The 27,305-nt window shown below is 44.7% G+C and overlaps 1 protein-coding gene across 12 annotated transcripts; it reads left to right on the forward strand.

Moving 5' to 3' along the window:
• On the forward strand, positions 1-26,913 carry APLP2 (amyloid beta precursor like protein 2). 12 transcript variants are annotated; one of them, XM_014891118.2, is made up of 17 exons: positions 1-133; positions 1,347-1,476; positions 6,030-6,142; positions 7,645-7,814; positions 8,664-8,881; positions 10,473-10,640; positions 12,587-12,702; positions 13,287-13,361; positions 14,509-14,667; positions 15,119-15,247; positions 18,933-19,032; positions 19,580-19,750; positions 20,319-20,354; positions 23,073-23,155; positions 23,967-24,041; positions 24,524-24,679; positions 25,400-26,913. In XM_014891118.2, the coding sequence occupies exons 1-17, from the start codon at positions 14-16 to the stop codon at positions 25,499-25,501; spliced, it is 2,121 nt and encodes a 706-aa protein (XP_014746604.2). In that variant the 5' UTR covers positions 1-13; the 3' UTR covers positions 25,502-26,913. The 12 variants fall into 12 exon arrangements, with proteins under 12 accessions (XP_014746604.2, XP_014746605.2, XP_014746606.2 ...); XM_014891119.2 differs by having other exon boundaries at positions 23,073-23,152; XM_014891120.2 differs by having other exon boundaries at positions 23,073-23,140.
• The last annotated feature ends 392 nt before the right edge of the window (positions 26,914-27,305 follow it).

Here is a 27,305-nt window from a genome sequence, read left to right on the forward strand (position 1 = left end):
ACCTCAGATTGCCATGTTCTGCGGGAAGCTAAATATGCATGTGAACATCCAGACTGGGAAATGGGAACCTGACACTTCCGGGACCAAGAGCTGCTTTGGAAGAAAGGAGGAAATTCTGCAATACTGCCAGGAGGTGAGATTTTCTGTGTAATCATGAATCTTCACTGCTGTGAAGGAATTGGATTCCAATTTACTTGCTCAGTAGCAAACTAACCCTGCAGGAGATGAACTTGCTTTTGCCTAGTCCAATTCCCTGCACTGTCCTGCTGTGTTATTGTCCAGAAAGAGCAGGGAGGACACTGCAGTGGGATTTAGAAGCTGCCTCAGATCAGCTCACACTGCCACAGAAGATCCTTATTTTGTAAGTCAGGTATCTTACCTGTTTGCAGGGCTTTACCTCGATGTTCTGCTGCTGAGCTGGTTAACCAGTATCTCTTCCCTGTTGTGTAAAATGGTACCTGACGCCTATTCTAGGTAGAATACAGCTATGCTGTTCTCAGTGACATGTTCAGATTAACCAGAATATTAGAAAAATATTTTCAAAGCTTGTCAGTATTTTTAAACTCTTTAGACTTTATTGAAAAATATATAATCATCTTCTAGTGTGTTCCAGATACACTGTAGGATATTGGTATTTTCCAGTGTCTTTAATTGCTCCTCTGAGGTGGCAGGCACAAGGAATGTATCTTTTTTTAAATGGGAAAGAAACACGATGTACCATGACTGGACTGGAAGACTTTTTAAACTGTTTTACAAGGCTGATATAACTGGGGCTGCGTTTTTTTCATGCGGTAGAAGCCTAAACAGAAGTCAGTGTCTGGACTTGAGAACTTGAGCAGGGCATAAGGATCAAATTAATATATAACAAATGGACCAGGCATGAGGAAACCTGAGGAGGTGGGTGCATAACTTGACAAGTGATAAGAGAGACTGAAGATGTTGCTGCACCCTATTTGTTGGTGATTGCTGTTTCAGAGGGTATTGTGCTGCTCCACAAAGAATTAAACAGCTGCATCTTCTGCAAACTCAAATACCCAAATGTTCCTCCTCCACTGCTATGCAAATCCAGACCTCTCAGCTTACTGCCAGTGAGAGGACTCTTGCTCTGACCTGGCTTTCTTCTGCCTCAAAGCAGTGGCATATCTATTTCTGAAGCCCTGTGTGACAGACAGCTGGAGCTTTTTTATGTCTCCAGCTGTTCTGAGCATGGTCCAGGGCAGAGTGTATGTCCATGTGCAAACTCCAACTAGTTCCTAGTAGAGAATCAGCCTCTCTACTCACGTAGGAGCCACTCTTCACATTCTGTCCTTTCTGAAGAGAAACATCTCTGTCTGTGCTGTTCCCAGATGTACCCAGACCTTCAGATCACCAACGTGGTAGAAGCCAACCAGCCTGTCAGCATCGACAGCTGGTGCAAGCGTGGGAAGAAGCAATGCAAGGACCACACTCACATCGTCGTGCCCTACAAGTGCCTGGGTGAGTGTGTGCTGTGCATTCCTGTGGGACAAGCAAGGAGTTGCCTTCTGGATTCTTACAGACAGAACAACTCAGTTTGTAAGACTTGTCTTGTGTCAGGTTGTCATTGCCACAATTCCACTGAAATGTTTTTCTTTCCACAAGATGGAACTCTGCCTTTATAGAGCAGATCAACAGCTTGGTAACAGCTGTGGTAGAATAATGGTGCCTGGCATAAAAAACAAATCCCCATTCTCTCTGCAACTGCCATAAAAACCTGAAGGCTATTGTATCCGAGTACCACAAAGACACTGGGATTTAACACTTTGATCCTATTTTTGTGAAGCTTTAATATTTTGTTGCCTTGGAGACTTAAATGCTCAGTGTGCTCAGGCTTCCTGCTTGGTCTTGGCAAGAGATCTCTATTCTGTTTCAATGACTATATTTAAACTTTGCTGTTTCAAAGAGGCCCTCTTTCTTGCAGCTGTATCCCCTGTCCCCATTTTGAACTGTGAAAGAATATGAGAAACTATGATGGATTTCATGGTGCTTTCCAGAATCTCCCCACCCACTGGAATCAGGCAGCATGTTTTAACTGGTTAGCTTGTGACTTCTGACCTGTGGGTTGTGGATGACACTGTGTTGCCCCACATATGTTCTTAGGAGTGAGCTTAGTCTCAGCTGGCTGACTTTCTTTTCAGTTATCTGCTGGAAAAGACTTGCAAGAGGTGTTAGGAGTGTCTGATTGCTGGGAGCATTCAGTAGGAACCAGTTTTCATAATTTGTGTCCATATCTCAGGTTACCCTGTGATTTGACATGGGAAGGCACCAGCAAAGCAGCAGAACCATGTGTGTACTTTGTCCTTTATGTAATGCCTTCCACTAGACAATCATAAAGCACTTCATTAAACATAAAATTTATTGTGGGCACATCCTGGGAGAAAGGTGCTTGTCTCTATAAATTTGGAAAGTGAGGTTTGGGAAACAACCAAGATCATAAGGAGACCTTCTGATGGAAATAAGGATGAAAGCGTGATCCCTGGATTTATAAGGAGTCATCTCTTTTAGAAGTAATCCTTCTGCAAGCCAATTCGCCAGCTGAGAAATAAGCTGATTTTACTGACACTGCCCCAAAATTTGATAAGCATTAAACTATTTATTCAGGTTTTTCATTAGTGTATTAGTGTATTAGTGTTCATGACTTGCAGGCCCCAGCTTGTGAGGGAGCTTCAGTTTTCAGATCTGAGTTACAAGTCTGGAGTCCATATATCTGTAAGATCTTTGTCTTTAGCACTCCGCAAATTGCTTGTTGTTGGATGATGTGTTTCTCTGGGATTACAGTCTAACAGTGGGATTTTGTTCCCTTTCTTGTTTGTGTTTTCCTTGATACATTAATGTAGAGAGTGCCTTGAGGTAGGATCCTGTCATCATACATTTAATCTTCTCTGCCCCTCTCCACCAAGGAAAACTCCTTTGTATTTCAAAGGTGAAGAGAAGAACCTATGAATCTTGTCTCAGTCCCCAGAACCACAGTCTCTTGGTTTTAAAGTTTGCTCAGTTTTACTTTTCTTATCAGAAGCATTTAGACCTTTGCTGCTAGAGTAGGACAAAAGATTATTAACTCGAAATTCTAACTGGCTGTTTTGAGATAAGAAAATGGGGAAAATACAATCTCTCTGTTAGTTTAAAATGTAAGTAATTGCCAAGGCATGACAGAGGTAATTTGATTTCTTTGTCTTCAATTATATGGCAATCTAAACTATTTAACTTGTTTGTACTTTGTAGATGTGTCCATGATCTTTTAGTATCAACAGTAAGGAGCTGCAAAAAATTGGTCATGCAATCAATAGTTAAAATATATTTTGAAAAGTTAGTGTGAAAGATTGGTTGGACAAAGAATTCTGCTTTATGGAGACTTTGAGAAAGTCTTTGACTTAAAAGCTTTTCTCTAGTTTTAACAGATGACTCCTAAAGCTTCTGGTCATCTGTGCAAGGAATGCTGCTTTGAAACACGTGGACTGCAGATCTTTTTCTGGTCTTCTGAGAGTATCTAGCTCTCTCCTTATTTTAAAATTACTGAAAGCAGCATGTGAATCTGCAAGAAAGAAAGAAAAAGCTCATCTTGGAGAAAATTTCACGTTTGAATTCCAGTGGCAGTGTTTGCTTGGACTTCTGGGGTGAGAACAGGAAGTGATGATCATTTAGTTCTGATCTTTTAATTCATACATGTTGGTACCAAACTGAATGATGGTGGAAACTTAGGCTTAAATAGCTAAGTCCAACTAAAGTAGACTCTGTACAGCAGAGATTCTCTCCTTTCTTTGTGAAAAGCAAAAATCTGGGTTTCATACAAAGATTGTGCCAAAACTTCCCCATGCTGGTGAGATTGTGGTTATCTTGATATTGGATGCCAGTGTATTTACTGACTCTGGTTGTACTCTGATATTCAGGCTATATAGTTTTTATTTTCCAGCCCTCTGTGTTTTGGTTAGGGCAGTGAATGTGCTGCCCTAATTTGATTAAACCATCTGGAAAAAAACCAAAACAAAACCAAAAGACACTTGCTCAAACACTGAAAGCAGAGATAACACTCTTAGCGTATAAAAATTTCCAGGCTGTAACAGCAGCAAACAGCATGAAGGATCTTTAGTATGATGCAGCTCATTTATAATTAGGTGATTAAGTAGTTTGAAACTTGCTGGTGCAAACACGGTCTTCACAAAGATTGGAGTGATATTTCTTTAGTCCATCTTTTCATGGAAGACCAACTATTTATTAACTTGCTCTATAAACTCTGCCTTCTGTTCAGCTTCAGGGGTCAGCAGGATTGCCCAGTGGTCAGGGTTTTACCTTGGAATGTCTGTTTTTCTTTAGATTCTCTGAAATAATTTTCAGAGCTGGTGTGACTTGTCTCCTTTAAGAATATACCAAACCCTAAAGGCACATTGTCCTGGTTTAACGTAGTTAGGTTTTTAGTCAAGGAGAAAATCCAGGAGCCATGGAAGTGATTCTCTGTGAGGACCTTGGCAGCTTGCTTTGCACCCGACAGAACCAGTCAGCTGGCTAGTTTGGAATATTGACACCCTGTTAAACCAGCTAAGAGAGCTGAACGCACCTCTGTGAAATCACATGTAAAAACGAGCAAAGCCCGGGAAAAGCTCAGTTGCTTCCATCCTTTGAGCAGCAGCTGGCGCTGGCCGGAGCTTGCTCTGCCCGTGGCCCGGCCGAGGTTGTGCTGCCGCTGATTGCACGCGCGGCCGCCGGGCCTCGCCGCGCTGTGAGCTGCCGAGCCGTCCTGCCGGCACCGGGCAAAGCCCTGCGGCCAGGAGCAGAGGCAGCCCTGCAGCCCCGTGCAGAAAGCAGCCCCGCGGCTGGCGCTGGGGCAAACAGCCGTGCAGCCAGAGCGGGCGCCTGGCACAGATGCTATGGCCGTGCGCAGTCAGCGAGTTGCTGACTCTGTCAGTGCACAGCTGAAACTTGCAGCCATCATCTTCTCTCGAGGGAGAGAAAAGGGGAAGGCGAAGGTATGTAAAGAAAACAACGTGGAGACAGCGAGGTCAGTGAAGGAGGAGTCAAATCCCAGATGGGAGGAGATTGAGGAGATGCCTTAGTGTTGGACTGAAATTGTCTTGTAAGGCTATGGTGAAGATATAATTGATCCATCAAACTTTTTTTTCCCCTGTAACTCATGGAATGCACTGGAGGGATGTAATGTTCTAAGCACAGCTATGAGCAGAGACAGCCATGTTGAAGCAAGCAGATGTCAAAGCAGCTGTGATCCAGTGAGGAGCTTGAACAGAGAGAGACTAGAGAGATGAGAAACCTTGGCCCAGGGAGAGAAGAAGAAAAAATCTGTTTCCAGAGATGAGAGAATTTTTTATTTCTTTACTAGAACAGCTCATCCTTAGAATTGCACCCCAATAAGCTGAAATGACCCGTGGTGGTAGTTGTGGGAAAATACCGAATTGTGGGAGGGACTTGACCGTTGGAGATTTCCAGGTGGCTGCTATTTGTGAAAATGAAAACCAGGAGAGAAGTGTTTCTTGTGAACAGTCTCTGTGGCATGGCAGGAGAGACTCCTCTCCCTAAGTGGACTGAAGAGAGATTTCTTTTGAAAGTTGTAAACTGACTGAAAATAGCAAATTTGTCTTTTTACAGTCTCAGTGGGAAGAAGAAAGAAAAGCTGGGGTGAGGAGAAGTGTTCTGAAGGTTTATTCTGATTTCTTACTATTTTTTTCTTTGAATTCAGTTAATAAAGTTTTCTTTATGCCCTTTAAAGTTTTGAGCCTGCTTTGCTCTCCTCCTCATCTTTATCTTGCATCAGAAAATGAGTAAATAATTCTAATGGTTACACTGGTGTTTTGCCAGCGCCAGACCCAGTGCATGAATTGGTGCATTGGCCGGGAAACTCGTATTGGTGAACCAAAATAGCTCCACTTAAATTGGTGTTTGTGCCCAGTTTGACCAAAACCTCTACACCAATGCATGGTGTGCACTTTCAGGGAGTTCTGATGGAGGCTTTATTTGCTCTTGGGGGCTGCACAAGTGTGAACTGTGGACATTGTGTTTTGCAGTGGGTGAGTTTGTAAGTGATGTCCTGCTGGTTCCCGAGAAGTGCCGGTTCTTCCACAAGGAGCGCATGGATGTGTGTGAAAGCCATCAGCACTGGCACACTGTGGCAAAGGAGGTAATGGAGCCACTGGGACAGGAGTGTGTATTCTGGATCTGTTCACTTGGATGCTTGTAGTGTTGGAGCGTAGCAGTGTTTCTCTCTGTATTGCTATTCCTATATTCCAGTCAATGAACTGAGACAGACAGCAAGGAAATAAAAATTTAAAAGTACTCAAGTGACTTAAAAGCTCTGTGTAGCAATTGAGTTATTCTTCATGAAAAGCTGTCCTAAATAGCTTATCTGTATCACAGAGCTAGGAATTGAAATCAGCTCTCTGGGATACTGCTTTAACCAATGGTTCATCCCTCTTTCTTTTCTCTTTCCAAGGGAGATACAGTGGGCATAGGATAGTCCCTGTTTTTCTTGCGCATTTTGCTTTAATGTGCCTTCTGCTGCTGGGGATTTGGTTGGGAGGGCTTGCCTGGGAGCAATCTGAGTTCTGTTGGCACTGAAAGTGGAGGTTTTACATAAGAGATGGATTATATTCTCAGAATAAATCTAGCCCATGGTTTTTGGGGGGGTTGAGTTTGTGTTTTTTTATCTGACTAGCTGAAGTGTTGCAAAAGCTCTGCACTCCTGTTTGAACCTGGGGTAATAAAAACAAGATCAAGACAGAATGTACATGTTTTTCATTTTGTAGAAGCAGCAATTGTAGAAACAGCAACACAAAAAATTGTTAATCAGATGAGGTTAAGGATGCTCCGCTTGAAGTTCCTATTTCTTTAAAATCCTGTGAGCAAAAATTCATCTAAAGCTGTATACAAAGCTGTATTAGAGGAATTGTCTTTTAATTGAGGGTAAACTTATTAATGTCTAGCAAATTGGAAAATAATTTACTTTAAATGTAGTTGGAGAAATTTTCCAGCAATATTTGGCTCATTTAAAATCAGTGCTGTAACAAAGCAAAACACGCAAGGGTTCTGATGGGTATAATAAAGCTTTTCTTCATTGTTTTCTGAGCACCTCAAAGCCAAGCATTTCCTTAAGAGAAGTGTATAGACATAATATCTAAGCATAATTTACACTTGACTTTTTCTTGAATTATCTGATTGATTTTCATCTACAGCATGGTAAAATAATCTTGACACAAAGTCCATTCGTGCAATTATTCAGTTGCTCCAGTGTGAAGTTTAATAGATAAAGTTCAATGAAATGGCCAGCCCAGAAAAGCAAACGTCCTTTCTGGTTCTTCTAAGTCCACATCCCTCGAGTTGGCACAAAATGTTTGTTTTTTCCTTGAATTTTGCCAGGTTGACAAACCAGCAGTTGTTGGGACCAGGGTGTGTAATGTTAGCACCAGGAAGTACTGGGTCTTTCTGAATCTGGGACTTTTTTGGGTTTTTTTTACACTACAAGTTTCAAATCCACTTTCCTTTGATGTTCAGATTTAGGTCATATGTTGCTGTTGTTTTTGCTGTAAAACTTAAACCGTTCTTGGGATCTCTGATAGGCTAACTTGAACTTTATCCAAAGGAAGAGCATGATGCTGAGCTGACATGAATGGGCTCCCCTTTCAGGCCTGTCTGACAGAAGGGATGATCCTACACAGCTACGGGATGCTGCTGCCCTGCGGAGTGGACCAGTTTCACGGAACAGAATATGTGTGCTGTCCTCAGACTAAGGTTGTGGATGAGGCTCTGTCCAAAGAGGAAGAGGATGAGGATGAAGACTATGACCTTTACAAGAGGTAGAGTTCTTACTGGTGTAGATGTTGACAGCTTTGTACAATGAAGCTGCTGCTTGGGAATATTTTGCACAGTAACTCCCTTGTGATGAGGATTGAGCAAATTGCTGTACTTCTGAGTTTCTTAAAGGAGTTTCCTGAGCCTGAAGAGGACAATAGACTTTGCAGTGCCCCTTTTACTGGAGGAGCTAAACACTTGCTCTCCCTTCATCCCTGCAGAGAGTTGAGGTCATTCAGCCTTGAGAAGAGGAGGCTCCAGGGAGACCTTAGAGCCCCTTCCAATACCTAAACAGACTCCAAGAGAGATGGAGAGGGTCTTTGTCCTGCAGAGGCAGGACAAAGGGGAATGGCTTCACCTGCCAGAGGGCAGGGTTGGATGGTATACTGGGAGGGAATTCTTCCCTGTGAGGATGAGGCCCTAGACTGCTAGAGAAGCTGTGGCTGACCCTGGATCCCTGGAAGTGTCCAAGGCCAGGTTGGATGGGGCTTGGAGCAGCCTGAGATAGTGGAATGCCCAGGGGAGGAGATGGAACAAGATGGGCTTTAAGGTCCTTCCCAACCCAAACCATTCTGGGATTCTACAGTAAGAACCTGCCCCAAGGTTAGACTTTCACTTACTGAAAAATGGAAAGAGGCAGATGAAGCCAGAGCTGTGGAGAAGCTCTGCCTGCAGCAGCAGGAGTGTCTGTAGTGAGGGATGTGCCCTTGCTATGAGTGATGGGTTAATCAATAGTTGGTACATCTATTTTTCCCATTTCTGGTGTTTCTGGAACAGATGGAAAGAATCATTATTCTGGTACATCCAGATGATTAGCCTTAACTTTGCTCCCTAATTCATCTGTGTCCCTCCAGTGAGTTCCCTACAGAGGCGGGTGTAGAAGACTTCACAGGAACAGCTGTGGAGGAAGATGAGGATGAGGATGATGAAGGGGAAGAGGAGGAGGACGTGGTGGAAGACCATGATTATTACTATGACAGCTACAAGGTTGATGACTACAATGAAGAGACCCCCACAGAGCCCAGCAGTGACAAGGCTGTGGCCGAAAAAGAAGTGAGCAGTGACATGAAATGTAAGACACATTCCAGTCCACAGGCCTCCTGCTCCCCTAAGATCATTCCTGTTGGCTGTCAGTTAGTGGTGGGGTTTTGGTCAAGTCAGTAAGTGCCACTTGGAAGTTTTATTTGCCAGATAAGTTAGCAAACAGAAGAAAGCTGATGATGCTTGTTTCAAGTGTTGAAATTAACTCTCTAGAGCATGGGCCATGTGTTTCCAGATACTGTTCTGCAGTAAACAGCAGTTCTGCTGGCAGGAAGCCCAATGTTTGGCATGTTGAACGTGCTACCTCATGAAGGTGCAGTGATGAGTCAGAAAAGCCATATCTGCAAATTTAGGAAAATCTTAAAGGGACATTTGGGGTACACTGTAAATTTAAAATCTGGTGGTTTATACCAGCTTAAAATGAGGAAGCTGAAAGTGGTAGGTCATACTTTGCAGAGGTGCCATCTGGTCATTTGAGGGTGAGGAATGTCCTTGGTGCTGCCTTGCATAAACACTTCTCTTCCCCAAAAGAAAGCCAGCCAGCACAACTGCCCTGATTTTATTGTATGTTAAGTTATGCTTTCTGCAGTAGTAGAATCTACTGTGCTGGTGACAGCTTTTGTTGAGTGGTGGGCGCCCTTGCAGAAGGCTCATGGTGTGGTGCCTTAGCATTATGTGATGTCCTAACTTTGCATGTAAAAGTGTCTGCAGAGGGGGGAGGAACAGAGAGGGAATGAAATTCAATTAGCTACAGATCACTGAATCATTGCCAGCAGTTCTCGCATCTTTTTGGTAAAATGCCAGCACGCTGCAGATAATTTTCCTTGCTGAAACAAGGCTAAACTCATACGTGTACAGGGCTGTTGCAGATCTGCAAGTGCTGTAAGAGGCTTGGAGGAATATGATTGGGGTGTCTGTTTTGGGGGTATGCAGTCTTTTTTCCCTGAAGTACCATGAACAGTTGCTAATTTATACAATATATTTGCTCTCTTGACTCCAAACAGCCCAGCTGCTATTGCTGGCTCACCATGAAGCATTTCTCGTGCCACGGCTACATGAAGTTTTAATGTTTGGTGCATAGATGTTTCAAAACCTCATTGTCTGAGGCTGGCATGGAGATCACTCCCTTTCTTTAGCCTGCTTTTTCACTTACTTCTACACCTGCCCTGTAAGATGTGGGGTCCAGGCAGAGTGCTGTGAACTGGACATTCTTTGATGCTTTAAGCAGCCCTAATTGACGGGCTTTCCATGCTGTTGGTTTTATAGAATGGAGGCTCTCCCCCTGGGACACCCAGGGCATAATGCTGTGGCATCAGCAGAACAGATTCCTGCTGGCTCTGGAGAAATCTCTCACAGGTGAGAGCTCCGTGTAGAGACAGAGTGAGCTGCTTGGCTATCTCCAAAGCACCACGTGCAGGCATCTCCCTGACCAGCTTGTGATGGCTTCTTTGGAATGTTAAACCCCCCCCAAAACTGACAGAAGCCCATGGGTTGGTGCAGCAGCGATGCTGAGGCCGGTGCCTCAGAGGAAGGGGTGAAGTAGAGCCACCTCTGCATCATGTAAATCACTCGGCAAGGCCTTTGCTCCTCACCAGCTCATGTTCTCACCCGTCTCCACACAGCTGTCTGCTCCCAGGAGGCCATGACAGGGCCCTGCCGGGCTGTGATGCCTCGTTGGTACTTCGATCCTAACAAGAGAAAATGCATTCGCTTTATATATGGAGGCTGCGGAGGCAACAGGAACAATTTTGAGTCAGAGGAGTATTGTATGGCTGTGTGTAAAATGATGAGTAAGTCCTGCCTCCCACTGGCCCTTTGCAGCTGGCCACTGTCTGTCTGGCGTGTGGTGTCTCCTTCTCCTTCCCTTGGGCAGTAGAGGACCCATCTGTAGCTTATCCCTTTGGTTCTGGTGTCTGTCCCTTTGCAGCAGTCTCCTCCTGTCTCTGCTTCCCTAGGTCCATAGGGTGATTGTTGCTGGGGAAATGCCCCTCACCATATGCTGTCTGTGCTCCCTGGTGACTTGCAGCTCTTGCTGAGGGCTCAGCTGTCCTCTTCCAGATCTATAGCAGGGACCAGGGGCTGTCTGACTTCTTGCCTAACTGTCTTTTAAATCAAAATATATGTAAGCGAGCCCTTGCTTTCTCCAGTTGTGTTACCATGCACACATTTGACAGTAGGTCCTGAAAAGCAGGCTGCTCTTCTCCTGGTAGTAGGCATTTTCTTGCTATTTTAATTTTGGAAATTAAAGACCAGACTAGTAGTATAGAATTCAGATTCCCATTTTCAGCTTGGTATGAAATACAAATCACAACTCAATCCCTGTGTTTTTGAGTGCTTAAGGTTTTTGGCACAAATTTCAACTGGCTTTTATGTCAGATGATAAAACTACCAAAAACATTTTAACCTCCTTATTAATCTTATTGTGGAACTCCAGCACTTCCACTTCAGCTACCATTAAAGCTTTTGAAAGGCTTTTTGTGTTATCTGGGGCTTGGCAGCCTGAATATACAGCCATAATCCTGTTTACAAAATGTGCTTCATGCAAGTGCTTTAGATTGGGCTGATCTAACTGAGATGGTGAAAGAAAAGATGTGGATGTCAGGAGCTTTTTGTACAAAAGATTGTCCTGTTACAGAAGGATTTGGGGCTGGGAAGAGAGTTCTGTGTCCAAGCCTGGTTCAGAAATGCCAGGAGCAGGACCAGAATATGGGACTGATATGACATTGTCCCTTGCACACAACAATAGTGCCTTGTGTTGTATGTTGCCGTTATTTCCCCCTGTTAGAGGAAAGGTTGATGGGTGCAGTGCATGCTAAACTCTTACCCAGTGTTCATGCGGAAGTGCCAGGTAATTTTTTTCTGAAGCATGCTGTCTTTAATGACATGCTGGAGTTTTTTCCACCCGAATAACTAATATGAATGACAGGTTGCCTTAACTGTCTCTTTGTGCCTTCCCTCAGGCAAAGGCCGACAATAGAGTGCATCATGTTTGCCGCAGATCTTTCAGGCTCTGGGTGTGTTGTTCCTAAAACTGTAGCAGGAGCACTTTCAGCACTTCCTGAACTGCAGTGTATGGAATACAGAGCCCCTGATGTGGGTTCTGTAGATGTGTGAAGTTTATCAGTTCTGAAATTCTGTTTTTCCCCTTGTCGAATTTGGATGTCTTGAAGTTGCAAACCATCCAGTGTGTTGGACAAGTCACTTTGTCACACTGAGCCTCCTTCTGTTGCTGTCTTGTCTAATACCATTGCCTGTAAGTCCTGCATGGTGCGTCTGGTAGGGAAGGTAGGTTTGAAGTGTAAAATACTGGTTTTGTGCAGATTTATTGTCAAACTCCCTAATCGTATTAATGATGTCTGGAGCCAGCTTGTCAGCAAACACCTAATGCACAAATCACTTTAACTGTCCAAAGCCGACATGAAAGGGAAGGGAAAAGGAGTTCTTTATCCTGCCATGCCAGGTGCTGTGTTTCTGGAGCTGAGTGCTGCTCACCTCAGCATTGTGCAGGCCAGACAGTGTTGGGAGCTGTGGTATCGCTGCCATTTGGGCTGATGGAGCTGATGTTGGACAGGAAATTGGCACCGTAAAGATTCCAAAATGGACTCTGAAAGGTGGTGGTTCAGTAGGCTCAGCTTGCCAGACTATTAATTAGGCAGGCATGGAGATTCCTCTCCTTGTCCTCTGCAATCCAGGATTCGGTTTCTGATGCTCTGCTTACCCTTCCCTCTTCATGCAGTGCCAACTGATGATGTGGATGTCTATTTTGAAACCCCTGCTGATGACAACGAGCATGCCCGCTTCCAGAAGGCCAAGGAGCAGCTGGAGGTCAGGCACCACAACCGCATGGACCGGGTGAGTGTCAGCCTTCAGCCTTTGTGCTGTGCCATTGTTACTGTGTTGGGTTCTGTCCCCATTTCACTGGAAAAATCGGTAGTGAAACGACTTGCTTTCCAATGTCCAGCCTTCTGTATGTTTCTTTCAGTATGACCACACCACGGGAGTCTGATTTTTATTTCTCCAGTGTTGGGAGAGAGGAATTAGATTAGATGCCAGGAAGAAATACTTTGCTCAGAGGGTGCTGAAGCCCTGGCACAGGTTACCCAGAGAGTTTGTGAATTCCCCTTACCTGGAAGTGTTTAAGGCCAGGTTGGACAGAGCTTGGAGCCATCTGGTCTAGTAGGTGTCCCTGCCCATAGCAGGGGATGGAACAAGATGAGCTTTAAGATGCCTTCCAGCCCAAACCCTTCTGGGATTCTGTGAAGCTTGGCTTGTTGTTCAGAGGGATTAAGTGCTAGGCTTAAACCCCACAACAGCTCTTTTGTGCCTTCAAAACCCAGCCAGGCCATGCTAGGATCTGTATGTGAAGGCAAATCAGCTCGTAAAGGTAAGATTTAAATTTGTGTCTTGTTAATGTGTTCTGTCCTTTTCCTGTCCAGGTGAAAAAGGAGTGGGAGGAGGCTGAGCACCAGGCTGTAAATCTCCCCAAGGCAGAAAGGCAGACTCTGATCCAGGTAAGAGTGGAAGGACCTAAAGGGGAAAGTTACTGAAAGAGATTGCAATATTCAGAGCCAAAAGACAGCTGAGATGCAAGAACAGCCTTCCTACAGTCAACACTTGCCTTTTAGAGGGGGTTTGATTCAACTGCTTGCTTTGTTCTTAAAACTGGAGATGATCTGATACTATGCCAGGTCCTTTTGTACACACACTAGTAGAAAGAGATTTTGCTCCTCCAGTGTAGCAACAGTGGAGCCAAACTGTAATTTCAGACCTTTGGCCTGTTTTGCACTAACCACTGGCCTCAGAGCCTGGTTCAGAGTCAGCTCTGGCTCTCTGGGCACACATTTCCTGCTTGGGCAGACTTAGTGAAAACAGCTTAAACAGCAGATGAAGCTGTTTTGGTGCCAAAATGTTGATCTTGTACCTCATGAGGGGAGTTCACTTGGACTGTGAAGTTCATGAGAGACTGCAGTGTGGGATCATTAGGGGAAGACTCTTCTGGCAGTGACAACTCTCTGAATTTCTCTCAAACCAACATACAACTAAGTGATTGACTCCAGCTTTTAAGCCCACTTTGTATTATATCCTGGAACACAGTTTTCCCTCTGCATTTTTAATATAAGTCACTGTTTGGAACTATGTGCAAATCCAAAATTTTGTCATTATCTCTGTTGAAACATAACACTTAGTGGACTGTTCTGGTTGGTTTGGAAATGAGGGTTATGAGCGTTCTAAAAGAATACAGAGAGATTTGATCTGAAGGTGTGGTGATGCAAAATTCCCTATGCAATACCTTTGTAAACTTTTGCAAATTCAAATTAATGGCTCCAGACTGAAGGGGTCAATCCTGTTTTCATGTTGCAGGGTCAAGGGAAAGAGTTAATATTGTTTCAGTTCTTCAGCACAGCCTGGATTTCCCAACCTCAACATGGTCTTTATGTGCAAGGTCCTTTTCACTCTTCAGACCTTTGAAATGGCTTGTGAAGGAAGTTATCATTACAAAATTTGCAGAGATGAAATCTGCATCAGCATTTCTCCATGCCTTTCTCTCCTAACTGTAAATGGGTTAGATATGGAGTTGGACAGTCTTTGTTAATTCTAAGGAGTTCCACGAGTTGTTGGTGACACTGCATTTCACACAGATAGCTTTCTTTGTTCTAGCACTTCCAGGCTATGGTGAAATCTCTAGAGAAAGAAGCAGCGAGTGAGAAGCAGCAGCTGGTGGAGACTCACCTGGCTCGTGTGGAAGCCATGCTGAATGATCGCCGTCGCATCGCCCTGGAGAACTACCTGGCTGCCCTGCAGGCTGACCCACCACGTGTGAGTTTCTTCCCAATGCATTTTTCCAGTAGGATAGCACTGGGTGGCGTGGCAGGTGAAAATATCTTGGTGAGAAGATTGCCTGTGACTTGCAGAAACTGGGAATTGGTTCCTAGGAAAACTTCTCTATTATGGAAGTTGGTGCTGCAGATGGAGCAGATGGTCTGTAATTTACTCCCTCTCCTTCCTGCCTGGGGAAAAAAACCTCTGCTTTGTTTGGTGTCCCTAAGGCACAGTTCATTAGGTGTGGTGTTCTGAGTCATACGGACTTAAAATTTAGTGTTCTGGGTCAAACGAGCTTAATTAAAAAAACCCAAAACTCCAGGAGGTGAGTGCAGATTACAGATCTGTCCAGCACCAAAGTAGGCTCACATGTGAAGTGCTGTTTTGATCCGCGGGTTTGGGTTGACTCCAGTGTTGCAGTGACCTGTTCCCTGCTCCCATCCTGCAGCCCCACCGCATCCTGCAGGCCCTGAAGCGCTACGTCCGTGCTGAGAACAAGGACAGGCTGCACACCATCCGCCACTACCAGCATGTCCTGGCAGTGGATCCGGAGAAGGCTGCACAGATGAAATCTCAGGTATGAGGGGGCTTCTGTCAGGGGAGCAATTGTTTCCCAGCCCTGGCAGTCGGAGGCTGTGTGTTGCTGGGTACTACAGCAGCTTCATCCTTGTGGAGCTCTCCCTCTCGTGTGCTTACTTCCTGTCACCAGAAGCATTTGCAGGGTGGTTTTTCTTGATGGCTGACTCAGTGTTAAAAAGTGAAGCTATGTTTTATACATTGTTGGTCACAGTAACAAGTTGAGGGGTTTAGAACTAGGTCAGTATCACTTCAGTGTTTCCTTTTATCAAGCACCCCTGAAATTTATGTGCTGGGGACTTGGTTATCTTGAGCAGGTTTCCTCACTTCTTCCAAGTGCCTGCCTGTTTCTTTCCTTAGGCTTGCTCTTCATAGTGCCTGTGTTTGGGATTTGTGGGAATTCTCTCATTCCTCTGCAGAGTTATTGCCTGGTTTCCAAAGCATAATTCATAGCCCTGTCCAAGCACTTGATCAATGTCGTTAGCTTTATCAGAAAGTCTGGTTTTGATGAGTTTATGTTGTACCATTTGTAAGAGATAATCCATCACTTACGGAAGTGATTCTCTGTGAGGACCTTGGCAGCTTGCTTTGCACCCGACAGAACCAGTCAGCTGGCTAGTTTGGAATATTGACACCCTGTTAAACCAGCTAAGAGAGCTGAACGCACCTCTGTGAAATCACATGTAAAAACGAGCAAAGCCCGGGAAAAGCTCAGTTGCTTCCATCCTTTGAGCAGCAGCTGGCGCTGGCCGGAGCTTGCTCTGCCCGTGGCCCGGCCGAGGTTGTGCTGCCGCTGATTGCACGCGCGGCCGCCGGGCCTCGCCGCGCTGTGAGCTGCCGAGCCGTCCTGCCGGCACCGGGCAAAGCCCTGCGGCCAGGAGCAGAGGCAGCCCTGCAGCCCCGTGCAGAAAGCAGCCCCGCGGCTGGCGCTGGGGCAAACAGCCGTGCAGCCAGAGCGGGCGCCTGGCACAGATGCTATGGCCGTGCGCAGTCAGCGAGTTGCTGACTCTGTCAGTGCACAGCTGAAACTTGCAGCCATCATCTTCTCTCGAGGGAGAGAAAAGGGGAAGGCGAAGGTATGTAAAGAAAACAACGTGGAGACAGCGAGGTCAGTGAAGGAGGAGTCAAATCCCAGATGGGAGGAGATTGAGGAGATGCCTTAGTGTTGGACTGAAATTGTCTTGTAAGGCTATGGTGAAGATATAATTGATCCATCAAACTTTTTTTTCCCCTGTAACTCATGGAATGCACTGGAGGGATGTAATGTTCTAAGCACAGCTATGAGCAGAGACAGCCATGTTGAAGCAAGCAGATGTCAAAGCAGCTGTGATCCAGTGAGGAGCTTGAACAGAGAGAGACTAGAGAGATGAGAAACCTTGGCCCAGGGAGAGAAGAAGAAAAAATCTGTTTCCAGAGATGAGAGAATTTTTTATTTCTTTACTAGAACAGCTCATCCTTAGAATTGCACCCCAATAAGCTGAAATGACCCGTGGTGGTAGTTGTGGGAAAATACCGAATTGTGGGAGGGACTTGACCGTTGGAGATTTCCAGGTGGCTGCTATTTGTGAAAATGAAAACCAGGAGAGAAGTGTTTCTTGTGAACAGTCTCTGTGGCATGGCAGGAGAGACTCCTCTCCCTAAGTGGACTGAAGAGAGATTTCTTTTGAAAGTTGTAAACTGACTGAAAATAGCAAATTTGTCTTTTTACAGTCTCAGTGGGAAGAAGAAAGAAAAGCTGGGGTGAGGAGAAGTGTTCTGAAGGTTTATTCTGATTTCTTACTATTTTTTTCTTTGAATTCAGTTAATAAAGTTTTCTTTATGCCCTTTAAAGTTTTGAGCCTGCTTTGCTCTCCTCCTCATCTTTATCTTGCATCAGAAAATGAGTAATTCTAGTGGGTGCATTGGTGTTTTGCCAACAGTAGACTCAATACATCATTGCACTGTATTTTACTTCTGAGCAGCCAGAAAATCTTTTTCCCTCTGCTGGGTAGTGTATGTGAATATGTTGCTTCAGACTTGTTCGTTGTGCTTGTAAGAGTACTTGCAGATAGTCAAAAGTGTTTGGAATTATGTTGATACTTGTTTTAAAATGTTGCAAGATGTACTGAAAGGCCCAACTGATTCAAAATTCAAATCAAGAATGGCCTATTAATCCTGAAAGATCTCTTTGAAAGGGTATGCCGTTTCTCAGATTCAGAGAGAACTCACTGTCCTGTTGCAGCTTTAGGAATGTTTTCCTAGTCCCAGTTTGTGGCTGGTATGCTGCTTTGGAGTATCTTTGAATTCTGCAGTGCCCAAAAGATAAGTAAGAAGAAGAAAGAATGGAGAGCTGCAGGGAGAGAGTGCAGTGGAGCACATCCAGTGCTGCCAAGAGGAAGAAATATGCACTGAGGAAAAAATGCATAAAAAACTGTATAAGTAGGTGGAAGTATCCTGTGTTAAGGGTAGGACAGGGGCTGGAGCCTGTTGCTATCACCTCTGGTGAGGGGCAGAGTGCTGTTACAGTGATTTTCCAGAAGCAAACCTCACACTGTGAGGTTTCCATGGGTTCCTCCTTGTTTATGGGTGTTGGCAGTGTATGTTCACCTCCTGTCTCCTGGTCTCTCACTGCCTGTGGGATTCTTGTTAAGCTGCAGATCCCCAGGAGGAGCGGTGGGAACTGTGGTGGCTATGATGATGCTTGGCACTCCATGTGGAATTTGTAGTCATGTTTTCAGAGACATGTCAAGCACAGCCTGGCCCAGTTCTTTTTCTGCTGCTGCCATAGCCCAGGAGAGAGTGTGTGAGCTGTGTTCTTAAGTTATACCCTGAACAGTCCTTAATTCATTCTGAAGGCTGCAGTGTCAACAAATTGACATGCGAGGGATGTGGGTGGTACAGTTCAATTTCCATTCCTTTTACTTTTCACATGCACTTTAAGCTTCTCCGTTCATTTCCTTGATTGACAAGCTGCCACATGCAAAATTAAATTGTTTTCATCCTTGCTCTTAAAAGTCAGGACTGTGAAACAGGTCCATCTGACTCTCTAGCTTTTTGCAGTGTTTGGCCATCCATATAAATGTTTTCCTTGCACTCCTTGATCCCTGATTATGCAGCACCCTCTTCAGGTCAGGCCTGACTTCACCACTGGATTTGATGTGCTTGGGAGGAGTGATTTGAGCTTGCCCAGAGCTTGAATGTATTTCTCAAAGGAATGGAGAGCACTCAGCCAGTGAGTGGATGTAGAACAAATGCAATACCACAGTTGGTTAGAAAGGCACCTTTGTTCTGAAACCAGAGCTGATAAGATACCCTGTCTGCTTCTTTTGCTTGTATCTTTTCTAGCAGTCAGGAATGATAATCCATTTAATAAGGCTGCTATAGGAGATGAATTACGGGTATGTTGAGCACATGGGAAATACCAGCTTTGGTGGCATTTTAGTGTTTCCACTGGTTACAGTGAGAGCCAGCTGAATCCTCTCTTACTCACAACATTTCCCAAACTCCTGAGAGCACCTTCTACAGATGGCCAGTGCCAGTGAAGTCTGAGAGCATCAGTCAGAGAATTGGACTGCATGGATCTGTGTCCCCTATTGCCTGCTATGGCAGAACCACCAGTAATAGGTATTTTATTGAGCAAGGAAAGAGCTGGTACCATGAAGTGACTGACAGGTTTTGCTTACTCCAACACCCTTTTACATCTGCAGGTGATGACACATCTTCATGTGATTGAGGAACGGATGAATCAAAGCTTGTCTCTGCTCTACAAGGTGCCATATGTGGCTGAAGAAATCCAGGATGAGATTGGTGAGTGTGTGTGCCAGCCCTTATGCTGCTGTGTAAAGACTCCTAAGTTTTTATATCCACTGAACTCCCAAAAGATAGCTCTCTCCTTTGAGGGGGTGCCCTTGACAACAAGCACTTGAGCTTGGGCTCAGGGAAGATACTGTCTGGATGTTACAAAATAGCCAGTCAGAATACCTTGTTCCCAAGAATTTTCATTTAAAATTTCACTGTCCATTTAAAAAAAACCAATGTTCAGAATAGCAAAGCTGTCTAAGGGAGATGAAAAAGATCCGTAAAAAAACTCCAGATGCTTTCTCCCTTTATAGGTTAATCCTGTTTTGCCAAAAACCTCTCGCCACATCAGACCTCTTGGCCTTTATTTGAATGTATTTCTAACCAACGCCTTTACTGAGAATTCCAGATGAGATATGCAAGATAAAATAACCTGGCAGCCCTGAGAGCACTGTTCCTCTGCAGTCCTCCCTCATCCTGGTTCAAACCATCTGCCCCTCTCTGTCGCTGCCAGGTTTCATGCAATTTGTGTAATAATTCCTCTTATGCCTTTCAGATGAGCTGCTTCAGGAGCAGCGAGCAGACATGGATCAGTTCACATCCTCCATTTCTGAGTCTCAGGTGGATGTCAGAGTGAGCTCTGAGGAGAGTGAAGAAATTCCCCTGGATGGCAAACCTTTCCACCCGTTCCAGGTGAAAACCTTCCCAGCCTTGCCTGAAAGTGAAGGTATGTGCAACTGAACATTGGGTTCACTGGTGGTTTTCCTTAGACAGTAGACTCAGCTGGAACAGAGAAAGCTCCATCCCTTTGGGTGATGTAGAGTAAAGCAGTCACCCTGACAGGACCCTTTGCTCACTGGAGAAGCAGTGCTGCGAATGATATCTGCTGAGCTGTTCTAATGATTTTCTGATTCTTCTCTTTGCAAAATTGTCCTCTCTTTTCATTTTGCAGCGAGTGTTAAGTTTTTACAGTGTGTCTTGACTCTGGAATTGATTTCCAGCCTTTAACAGAAACGTTCTTGTGTAATGTTAATTCTTTGTACTGTGACCTGAAGGGCTGAAGGAATTCCCTTTTTAATACATATATCTATTTTTTTTTTGTATCATTGGGTGTTGACAGCTGGTGTGTGCGTGTGTATTTATTTTAAAAATGCTTGAACAGAGTCCTGAGCTTAAAGCTGTAGACTAAAAGCTTTTCCCAGGGTCTGAGTCAGAAATCGTGCACAAGCCTTTTTTTCCTTTCTCTCTTAATCTCCTTTCTCTGCTATTTTTGTTTTTGTTTTCCCTCCTGCTAGATCCTCAGCCGGATTTGTACCATCCAATGAAAAAAGGTTGGTTCTAAGCTGCTCCCTCACAGTGCTTTCAATCACTTTCCTACCTCCTCAGTGTGTTTGATAGCTTCATTTTAGTTCCATACTCACCTTGATTTTCATTTCCCTGCTTTCACCTAGATCAGTAATGTTCAGTTTTGCTTGTTTAGGCCCAGTGTTAAAGAAGCCAGCTAGTCTGAGCATCTAATTGTGTGTGTTCCTCCCTGTTGGGCTCACAAGGGTCTCAGAGTGCCTGGAGTGGCTCTTAGCCCTTGGGAAAGGTGGCTGTGGCCAGTGTCTGCAGTGGTGCTTTGCATCTCTCCATGTGTGACACTTCTCAGATTAAACCCTGCTGTGCTGGTGGGGAATAGTCCAGAGGCTTTTCTGCCTCCTGTGGAACCTGTCCTTGATGCCCCATGACACCACTAAACAAGGAATGAGTGTTCTTCAGGACACAGGCTGTTTCCCATCTAAATGTCATTATGGAGTACAGCTAGAATGGGACAGATAAATCAGGAGATTTCCTCCTCCACGTTTGTGCTTTTCTCGGCATCACCTTCCCCCATGTAGCATCTCTCCATACCAGCAAAGTATGTGTGGTTTTCTATTTCTCCCTTAACTCAGGATTAATTCTGCAGTAGATAAGTGCCTGGCTAAAAAGCAGTTCTAAGAGCAGCATAGAAATACTAGAATTAAATAATGTCTCTGTTAGTGATATGGAATCAGGGGAAGATCAGTAGAGAAGGGAGGCTCTTGCAGAGTAGTGCTGCATGAACTGTGTGTGGAGTAAACCTAGTGTTATAATCTGCCTTTGATTCCAAATACATTGTGTAGCTCTCAAAGGAAAGCAAAAGATTTTGCTAATTACCATTTAATGTGAGTACACAGTGAAGACCAAATAGCTTGAAACTGTTCTCATTATCTGTGTTTCTCTGCAAATGTAAGTCACCTTCCTCCCTCTTGTGGAACAGTGTACAGTGTGCTGACTGCTCTGGCAAGAATTGGGACAGACGTTAGTTTGATTTTTTTATTTATTAAATTGTTGAACAACTGCTTTGTTGACTTGAGGATGATAAATTTGTGCTAGGTTCTCCCTGTATGGGTAAATACGAGTCTCTGACCTAGGGACAACGATTGTCCTACACTTGTTCCTCCTCTCCCTTCCCTTTTCATTGAATTGCTCAAGGACTTCGAAGGACTTTTGGGTTGGTTGGGTGAGAGGGGGAATTTTGTGCAAGTGTGTGTTTTTGGGTTTTTTCCCCTGTGAGGTATTTAATTTAAACTATGCCTTTGAGCTACATAGAACTGGGTCTGTTACTTGGTACAGCACACTGAGACAAACAGCAGAGCTCAGTGCAGCAGCTAAGATCTCAGCCCTGGAGACTGGGCTAGGTTGGCTTCCTGAGACTGGAATAAAACAGCTATAGGCCAAAAGCTGATGCAGTAGTTCTGTATAAACTATTTGTGACTGATTTCTCCTGAAAATCTCAATCATTGACTTCCATAATAACATGACCTGCTTCGACAGCTGTGAGAAGTCAGACTGGCAGTCTTGGCTGTGCTTGGAATCTGATTACTGCCTCCAAAGAAAAATGTGATGCACTAAAACCTGAGATGCTTCATAGTGAAATGTTATTTCTGTGGCGTTTTCAGGCAATACACACTGGTCACTGTAAAAACTTGCCTTGAAGCCAAGTAGCCTTTCCTTGCATCTCATCAAAGAACTTGCTGCCGATTCCAGCAGCAGTTGGCATAATGTCTTGGGCACCTTACAAGCTCAGCAGTTTGTGCGGGGGGGGGGGTGGGTTTGCAGTCACCAGCAAAGCCTGAAGTGCTGTAGTAGAATTTCCCCCACATCATTGGAAAGATCCCACTACAGATTTGAGGCTTCAAATCCTGCTTTTGCGCTGATGTGTCACAGGTCATTACATTGTCCCTACCACCAGTGGAACACTGGTGTTCTCCTAGCATGCTGTATTGTGTCAGGGCAGTTGCATCAGACTGTGAATGCATACTGATCTGATCTATTTATAAACGTTTTGGATCAAAATAGTTTATGCAGAGCCTTCTGTTAATTGATGTTCTTCTCTTGAGCCAGTGCTGGTTCCAGCCTGGAAATGGGGTAGTAGTGTTCTGATACAAAGGCTGGTGCCTCTGCTCCTCTCTTGCCCTGGGATTTATTGTTTCTGGGCTTGTGCCAGGTATGGGACAGCAGCTCATTACAGAGCCATGCTGGGTGACCTTGGAATTCTCATTCCTGAGGCGCTTGTTGATGTGCCTGATTCCAGCAGAATGGGCCTATCTGGAAGCATTCCCTGTGTGCTGGCTCTTGGCAGATGGATGTGTGTCCACTCCTGTCCACGGTCACAGAGGGGTGTTGGGGACCTGGGGTGACACCTGCAGCTGTTCCTGCACTCACTGTACGTTATGCCTTGTCTGGGGCCATCTAACAGAAGCACTTAACAGTGCAGTTTGTCTGGATTGACACCTCAGCCTGATTTTGGTGATGAGCCCTGTCTGCTCCTCTCATTGCCACCTCATTTCCCCTCATTAACAGCCCTCCTAATCACTTGTCACTGTAGCTTGTGAGCTGCCATCTGACACAGCAGCATGAGGACAGGTTAACACTCAGCAGTCTGTGCAGTTAAACACATGATCCATGGCTGCTCTACACAGAGTAGGTGACCATTCCAAAACGTTCCTAAGGGCTGATGGGCTCTCCTTGCTCTTTTGGTGCAGGTTCTGGCATGACCGAGCTGGATGGGCTGATTGGTGCTGAAGAAAAAGTGATTAACAGCAAGAACAAGGTGGATGAAAATGTGGTGAGCTCTCCACCTTTATTTTGTGAAGCTAAACCTGCCATGGACACTAATTAATAGCAGTGGCTTGTTTCCATGTCTCGTTCCAGCTCACAGAATGTCAGTGTGTTCATTCTCCATATGGTGTGAGGGAGTCAGTTTGGTGACTGTTGTAGGCTCTTAATACTGATTAGCATCAGAAAGGTGGGAGGGGGAGGGAAGGAGAGAGCTTCAGATCTCTGAGTCTGAGAACTCTCTCATTTAGGAATGCTTTTCCCAAGCAGAGACCCTTTGATGTCCCTTTATTTTTACTAGGTAGCTTACTGTCTGAACACACTGAATGCTGGTGTGTTCCATCTGTGTTCCCGCTTACTTTTCATGACAGGGGAGGCTTCACCTTCCTCTCAAGGTGAGCAACCCAGCAGAAGTTATCTCTATCCACAGTTTTAAGAATTCTCTCGGTTCTAGAGACAGCCACTTTGCCTCAGTTCCATGGGTTTAAAAAAATGAAAAAGTCAGTTTTTGAGTTACCTTTCAATACTGTTTTAGAGCCACAGGTTAGATCTTACATAACAGAAATTCTGGGTCCAAAGCTAGCAAAATTTGTTTTTCTTTGGGGCTTTAGTTTGAGGTAGTCTGGAGGTAGTCAGCTGTAATCCTATGTCTGGTGCTGTATAAGAGTTGGAGAACGTTCCATGCTGTTGAGAGCAGAGGGGAGATGGTAAGTGGTCCTGAGCCTTTGCTAGTGTTCATGAAAGTCTCTTGTCTGTCTTTTTCCTTCTCCTCCCTGTTTTGTGTGGATCCTTCCATAAAACATTTTTGTGGCCGTTTTTAGGTAATTGATGAAACCCTTGATGTGAAGGAGATGATTTTCAATGCGGAGCGTGTCGGAGGGCTGGTGGATGAGCCGGTATGTTTGTGGCTGCTGAATCCAGGGACTGGCAAATTCCTAAACCTGGTTTTTGATTCCCATTTTTACTGAATTCAGGGTTTGGTGCCTGGATGCTGCTCTGGGGGCCCATGCAGAGTGAAGTACAGTACAGCTTTTCTGCATAAAGATGTGAACAATGAACACACATTAGATATTAACTCGACTCCTACTGCAAAAGTGTTTTGTGGGATAGGGAAGTGATGTGGGCCAGTGTCTATCCAGAGCTATTAAGTGGGGAAAGAATTTTGTGTTTGTTGTCCTTTTGATAGAATATTTAGAGGTGAAATATTTAGGGGTGGAATACTTAGATATGAGATATATTCACTGTCTAGTGTATAATTGGTCATATCTCGATATCACAGAAGGTTAAAGACCTTACCAGAGGCCATGGTTTAGGTGTGTGTTCAGCAGTGCATCTCCCTCGTTGCTCTTCCTCAGCCTGCACTTTTTCTTTCCTTCAGGATAATGACAACTCCCTCCGTGATGACTTTGGCTTCAGCAGCAGTGCCCTTATTGGGCTGCTGGTGATTGCTGTTGCCATAGCTACTGTTATAGTCATCAGCCTGGTGATGCTGAGGAAGAGGCAGTATGGGACCATCAGCCATGGAATTGTGGAGGTGAGAAACTGCTCCATAACTGAGGATGAAAAGAGTCAGTGTTGAATCACGTGTGTGGGGGTAGAGGATGGCAGGAGCTTCCAGGCCATGGAGAGTTCTGCTTCTGGCTGGGTAGGAATTAACTCTGTCCCTGCTGGCACCATCATGGCTCGTTGCTCAGTGTGCAGTTGCCAGCCCCGCGTGTGCTGTGCTGGCACCTGCCACTCCAGAGTTGCTTTTGCTTATCACCAGGATTCAATTAGGCTTCCCTGGTTGGCTCAGGGTAGGATTTAGCAGTAAATGAGCTTTTCAGGGAATATCTTTAGCAGGGCAGTCAGTCAATCCATAGCAATTTGTCCTCCTGGGTAATTGACAATTAAGATGTTGTGATTGGCCAAATGGTGAAGGGCAGCTCCTTCTTCCTTGCACATTTTTATGTCAACTTAATGGAGCCCAGAGAAAGCTGCTTTTCCTTTTGTCCCACCCATGCAGGAGATCCTAAGTGTCATTGCAGTGAGCAATGACAGATTTGTGAGAACATCCCCACAGGGGATTGGGTGGGTGGGAGGCATCAGCTCCTGAGTAAGGAGCTCCAGTAAAGAAATGACTTTTTGCAGTTTATTTTTTTTTCCTTTTTACTGCTCACCACAGTATTCACTCAGTGTTTGTCTGTTGCCTCGTTTTCTGTGGAATCAATCCTGGAAGTGTCTCCCTGAGCAGTATCCTGTGTTTTTTCCAAAGGTGGATCCGATGCTCACCCCTGAGGAGCGGCATCTGAGCAAGATGCAAAACCATGGCTATGAGAATCCCACTTACAAATACCTGGAGCAGATGCAGATATAAAAGAGATGAAGATAGAATAGCCCCGATAGGAAAAGGTGTGGGGTGAAGGGCCAAAGTGGTCCAGTGTTTTGGATCAACTACTGACCAACAGTTGCTTCAAGAGGACTTCATCTTACATTCAGAACTCCTGGATCATTAAGACTATAATTACTACTGTAGAGTTGCAATTTCCATTCTTTTAAATGGGTGAAGAAATGATAATATAACAATATGATATATCAATCTCCTTAAATGGGAAAAATGGATCTATTGCAGATATTTGACTGAGATGTAGTTTTCTTTTTTTTTTAATAATCTGAAAAATACCAGTTCTGTTGTACTGTTGTCTGATACAAGCTCTATATATATAAAAATGGGAAGTGTTGATTTTTATTTCTGATAGATCACCTGTATATTGAGGGTCATTTGTACCAGCCCAGCTTGAAAAAAGGAGACAGTCGTGGTTCTTCAGTTATTTTGGCTTTTATATATAAAGCATTAATCTTTTTTCCTTTTTTTTAAAATGAATTTCACTGGGAGTTGCAAAGAGATTAATTTAGGAATAGGAGCTACTACAACGTAAGCAAGGAAGCAATTGGGAATGGTAATTAACAAAATTCCTTATAATGAGAAAAAAAAGAGAAAAACGGAAAAAAACCCCGTCTTCATATGCCAGTGGTGTACACCCTGCTGCTTAGCAGCTCGAGCTCTAGGAATCAGGACTCCCTGGAGGCAAGGTGTTAAAAGGCTTCTAGCATCTCTGTTTATAGTAATTCTAGTGGAGTGTTAGAACGTGGTTTGTGCATACTGGGGTCTGCACATTCCCCTTCCAGATTTAGTTCTGCTCTAGAGTTGGAAGTTCTGGTATTGAATTGAAATCCTCTCTTCTCAGCCAGTTTCCTTCAATACTCACCTGGCATTAACAGCCCCCTCTTGCTACTACTTCCTAATTTTGCCAGCTCTCCTGCGTCACCAACATGGTAAGTAGTTAAGAGCTGCAGGTTTTTGAGCCTTTGCATCTCCCTGGATGGTGTTGGGCCAGAAATGACAAATCACTGCAGTAACTGGACCTTGGGAGCTGACAGATCTCTCTCAGCTGAAGAGGGAAGAGAGTGACGTGTTGGGAAAGGGATGCTGCCTGTTTTAAGGGAAATGGGATGCATAGGCCCTAAGAAGACCAAAAGGGGCATTGTTCCACTCACCATCATCATGTCTTTGTAATGCTTGTATAGTTGGTGTTAATGCTCACAGCTTTTTTAAATCTGGGGGTTCTGGTAACCTGTGGTGTATTTTTTCTATTTTTCCTGTGACTTTATTTTTCTTCCCCTTTCCGTGTTTCTTCCCACTATGCACAGATTTACCTGCAAACTCCTTAGTGTGGTCTGTGGGGAATGTACAAAGTTTAAACACATCAATAAACACTTTAACTTCCAGACTGTTTCTTTTCTTTATTTCATGGGCTCGCTCTAATTCCCCCTTCTTCCACCGTGTCCTGCTGAACTCACTGTGACCTTTCCCTGATGGTGAGAAGGACTGTACAGGTATTGATGTATAGCCATGCCTGGAGTCTTTTGTGGTATTTCCAGATTCTGATTACTTTTGTGGAAAGGAGAATGCAGGATGCTAAACCAGTGGCCAGATCCTGAGCAGTGTTAAAGCAGCTGCTGGAGTGCAGGTTGGGGAGAGCTGGGGCTACTGCTACCTCTGGCTGCTTGTGGAAGATCCTGCAGATGGCTCTCCCCATTCCCAGGATGCAGATGGCTGCTGGCACAGCCTGTGGGGAGCAAGCAGAGCCAAGGCTGGCTGTGGTGACAAGCTGTTCTGT

Source organism: Sturnus vulgaris, chromosome 23, assembly GCF_052056855.1.
Source record: "Sturnus vulgaris isolate bStuVul1 chromosome 23, bStuVul1.hap1, whole genome shotgun sequence".
Classification (NCBI taxonomy): domain Eukaryota; kingdom Metazoa; phylum Chordata; class Aves; order Passeriformes; family Sturnidae; genus Sturnus; species Sturnus vulgaris.

Excerpts from the sequence above, each read along its gene's own strand:
- APLP2 (XM_014891118.2), top strand. The coding sequence starts at position 14 with ATGTTCTGCGGGAAGCTAAATATGCATGTGAACATCCAGACTGGGAAA. Across the intron at positions 7,815-8,663 it reads GACTATGACCTTTACAAGAG|TGAGTTCCCTACAGAGGCGG; the intron begins GTAGAGTTCTTA and ends GTGTCCCTCCAG. Across the intron at positions 20,355-23,072 it reads GTACCATCCAATGAAAAAAG|GTTCTGGCATGACCGAGCTG; the intron begins GTTGGTTCTAAG and ends CTTTTGGTGCAG.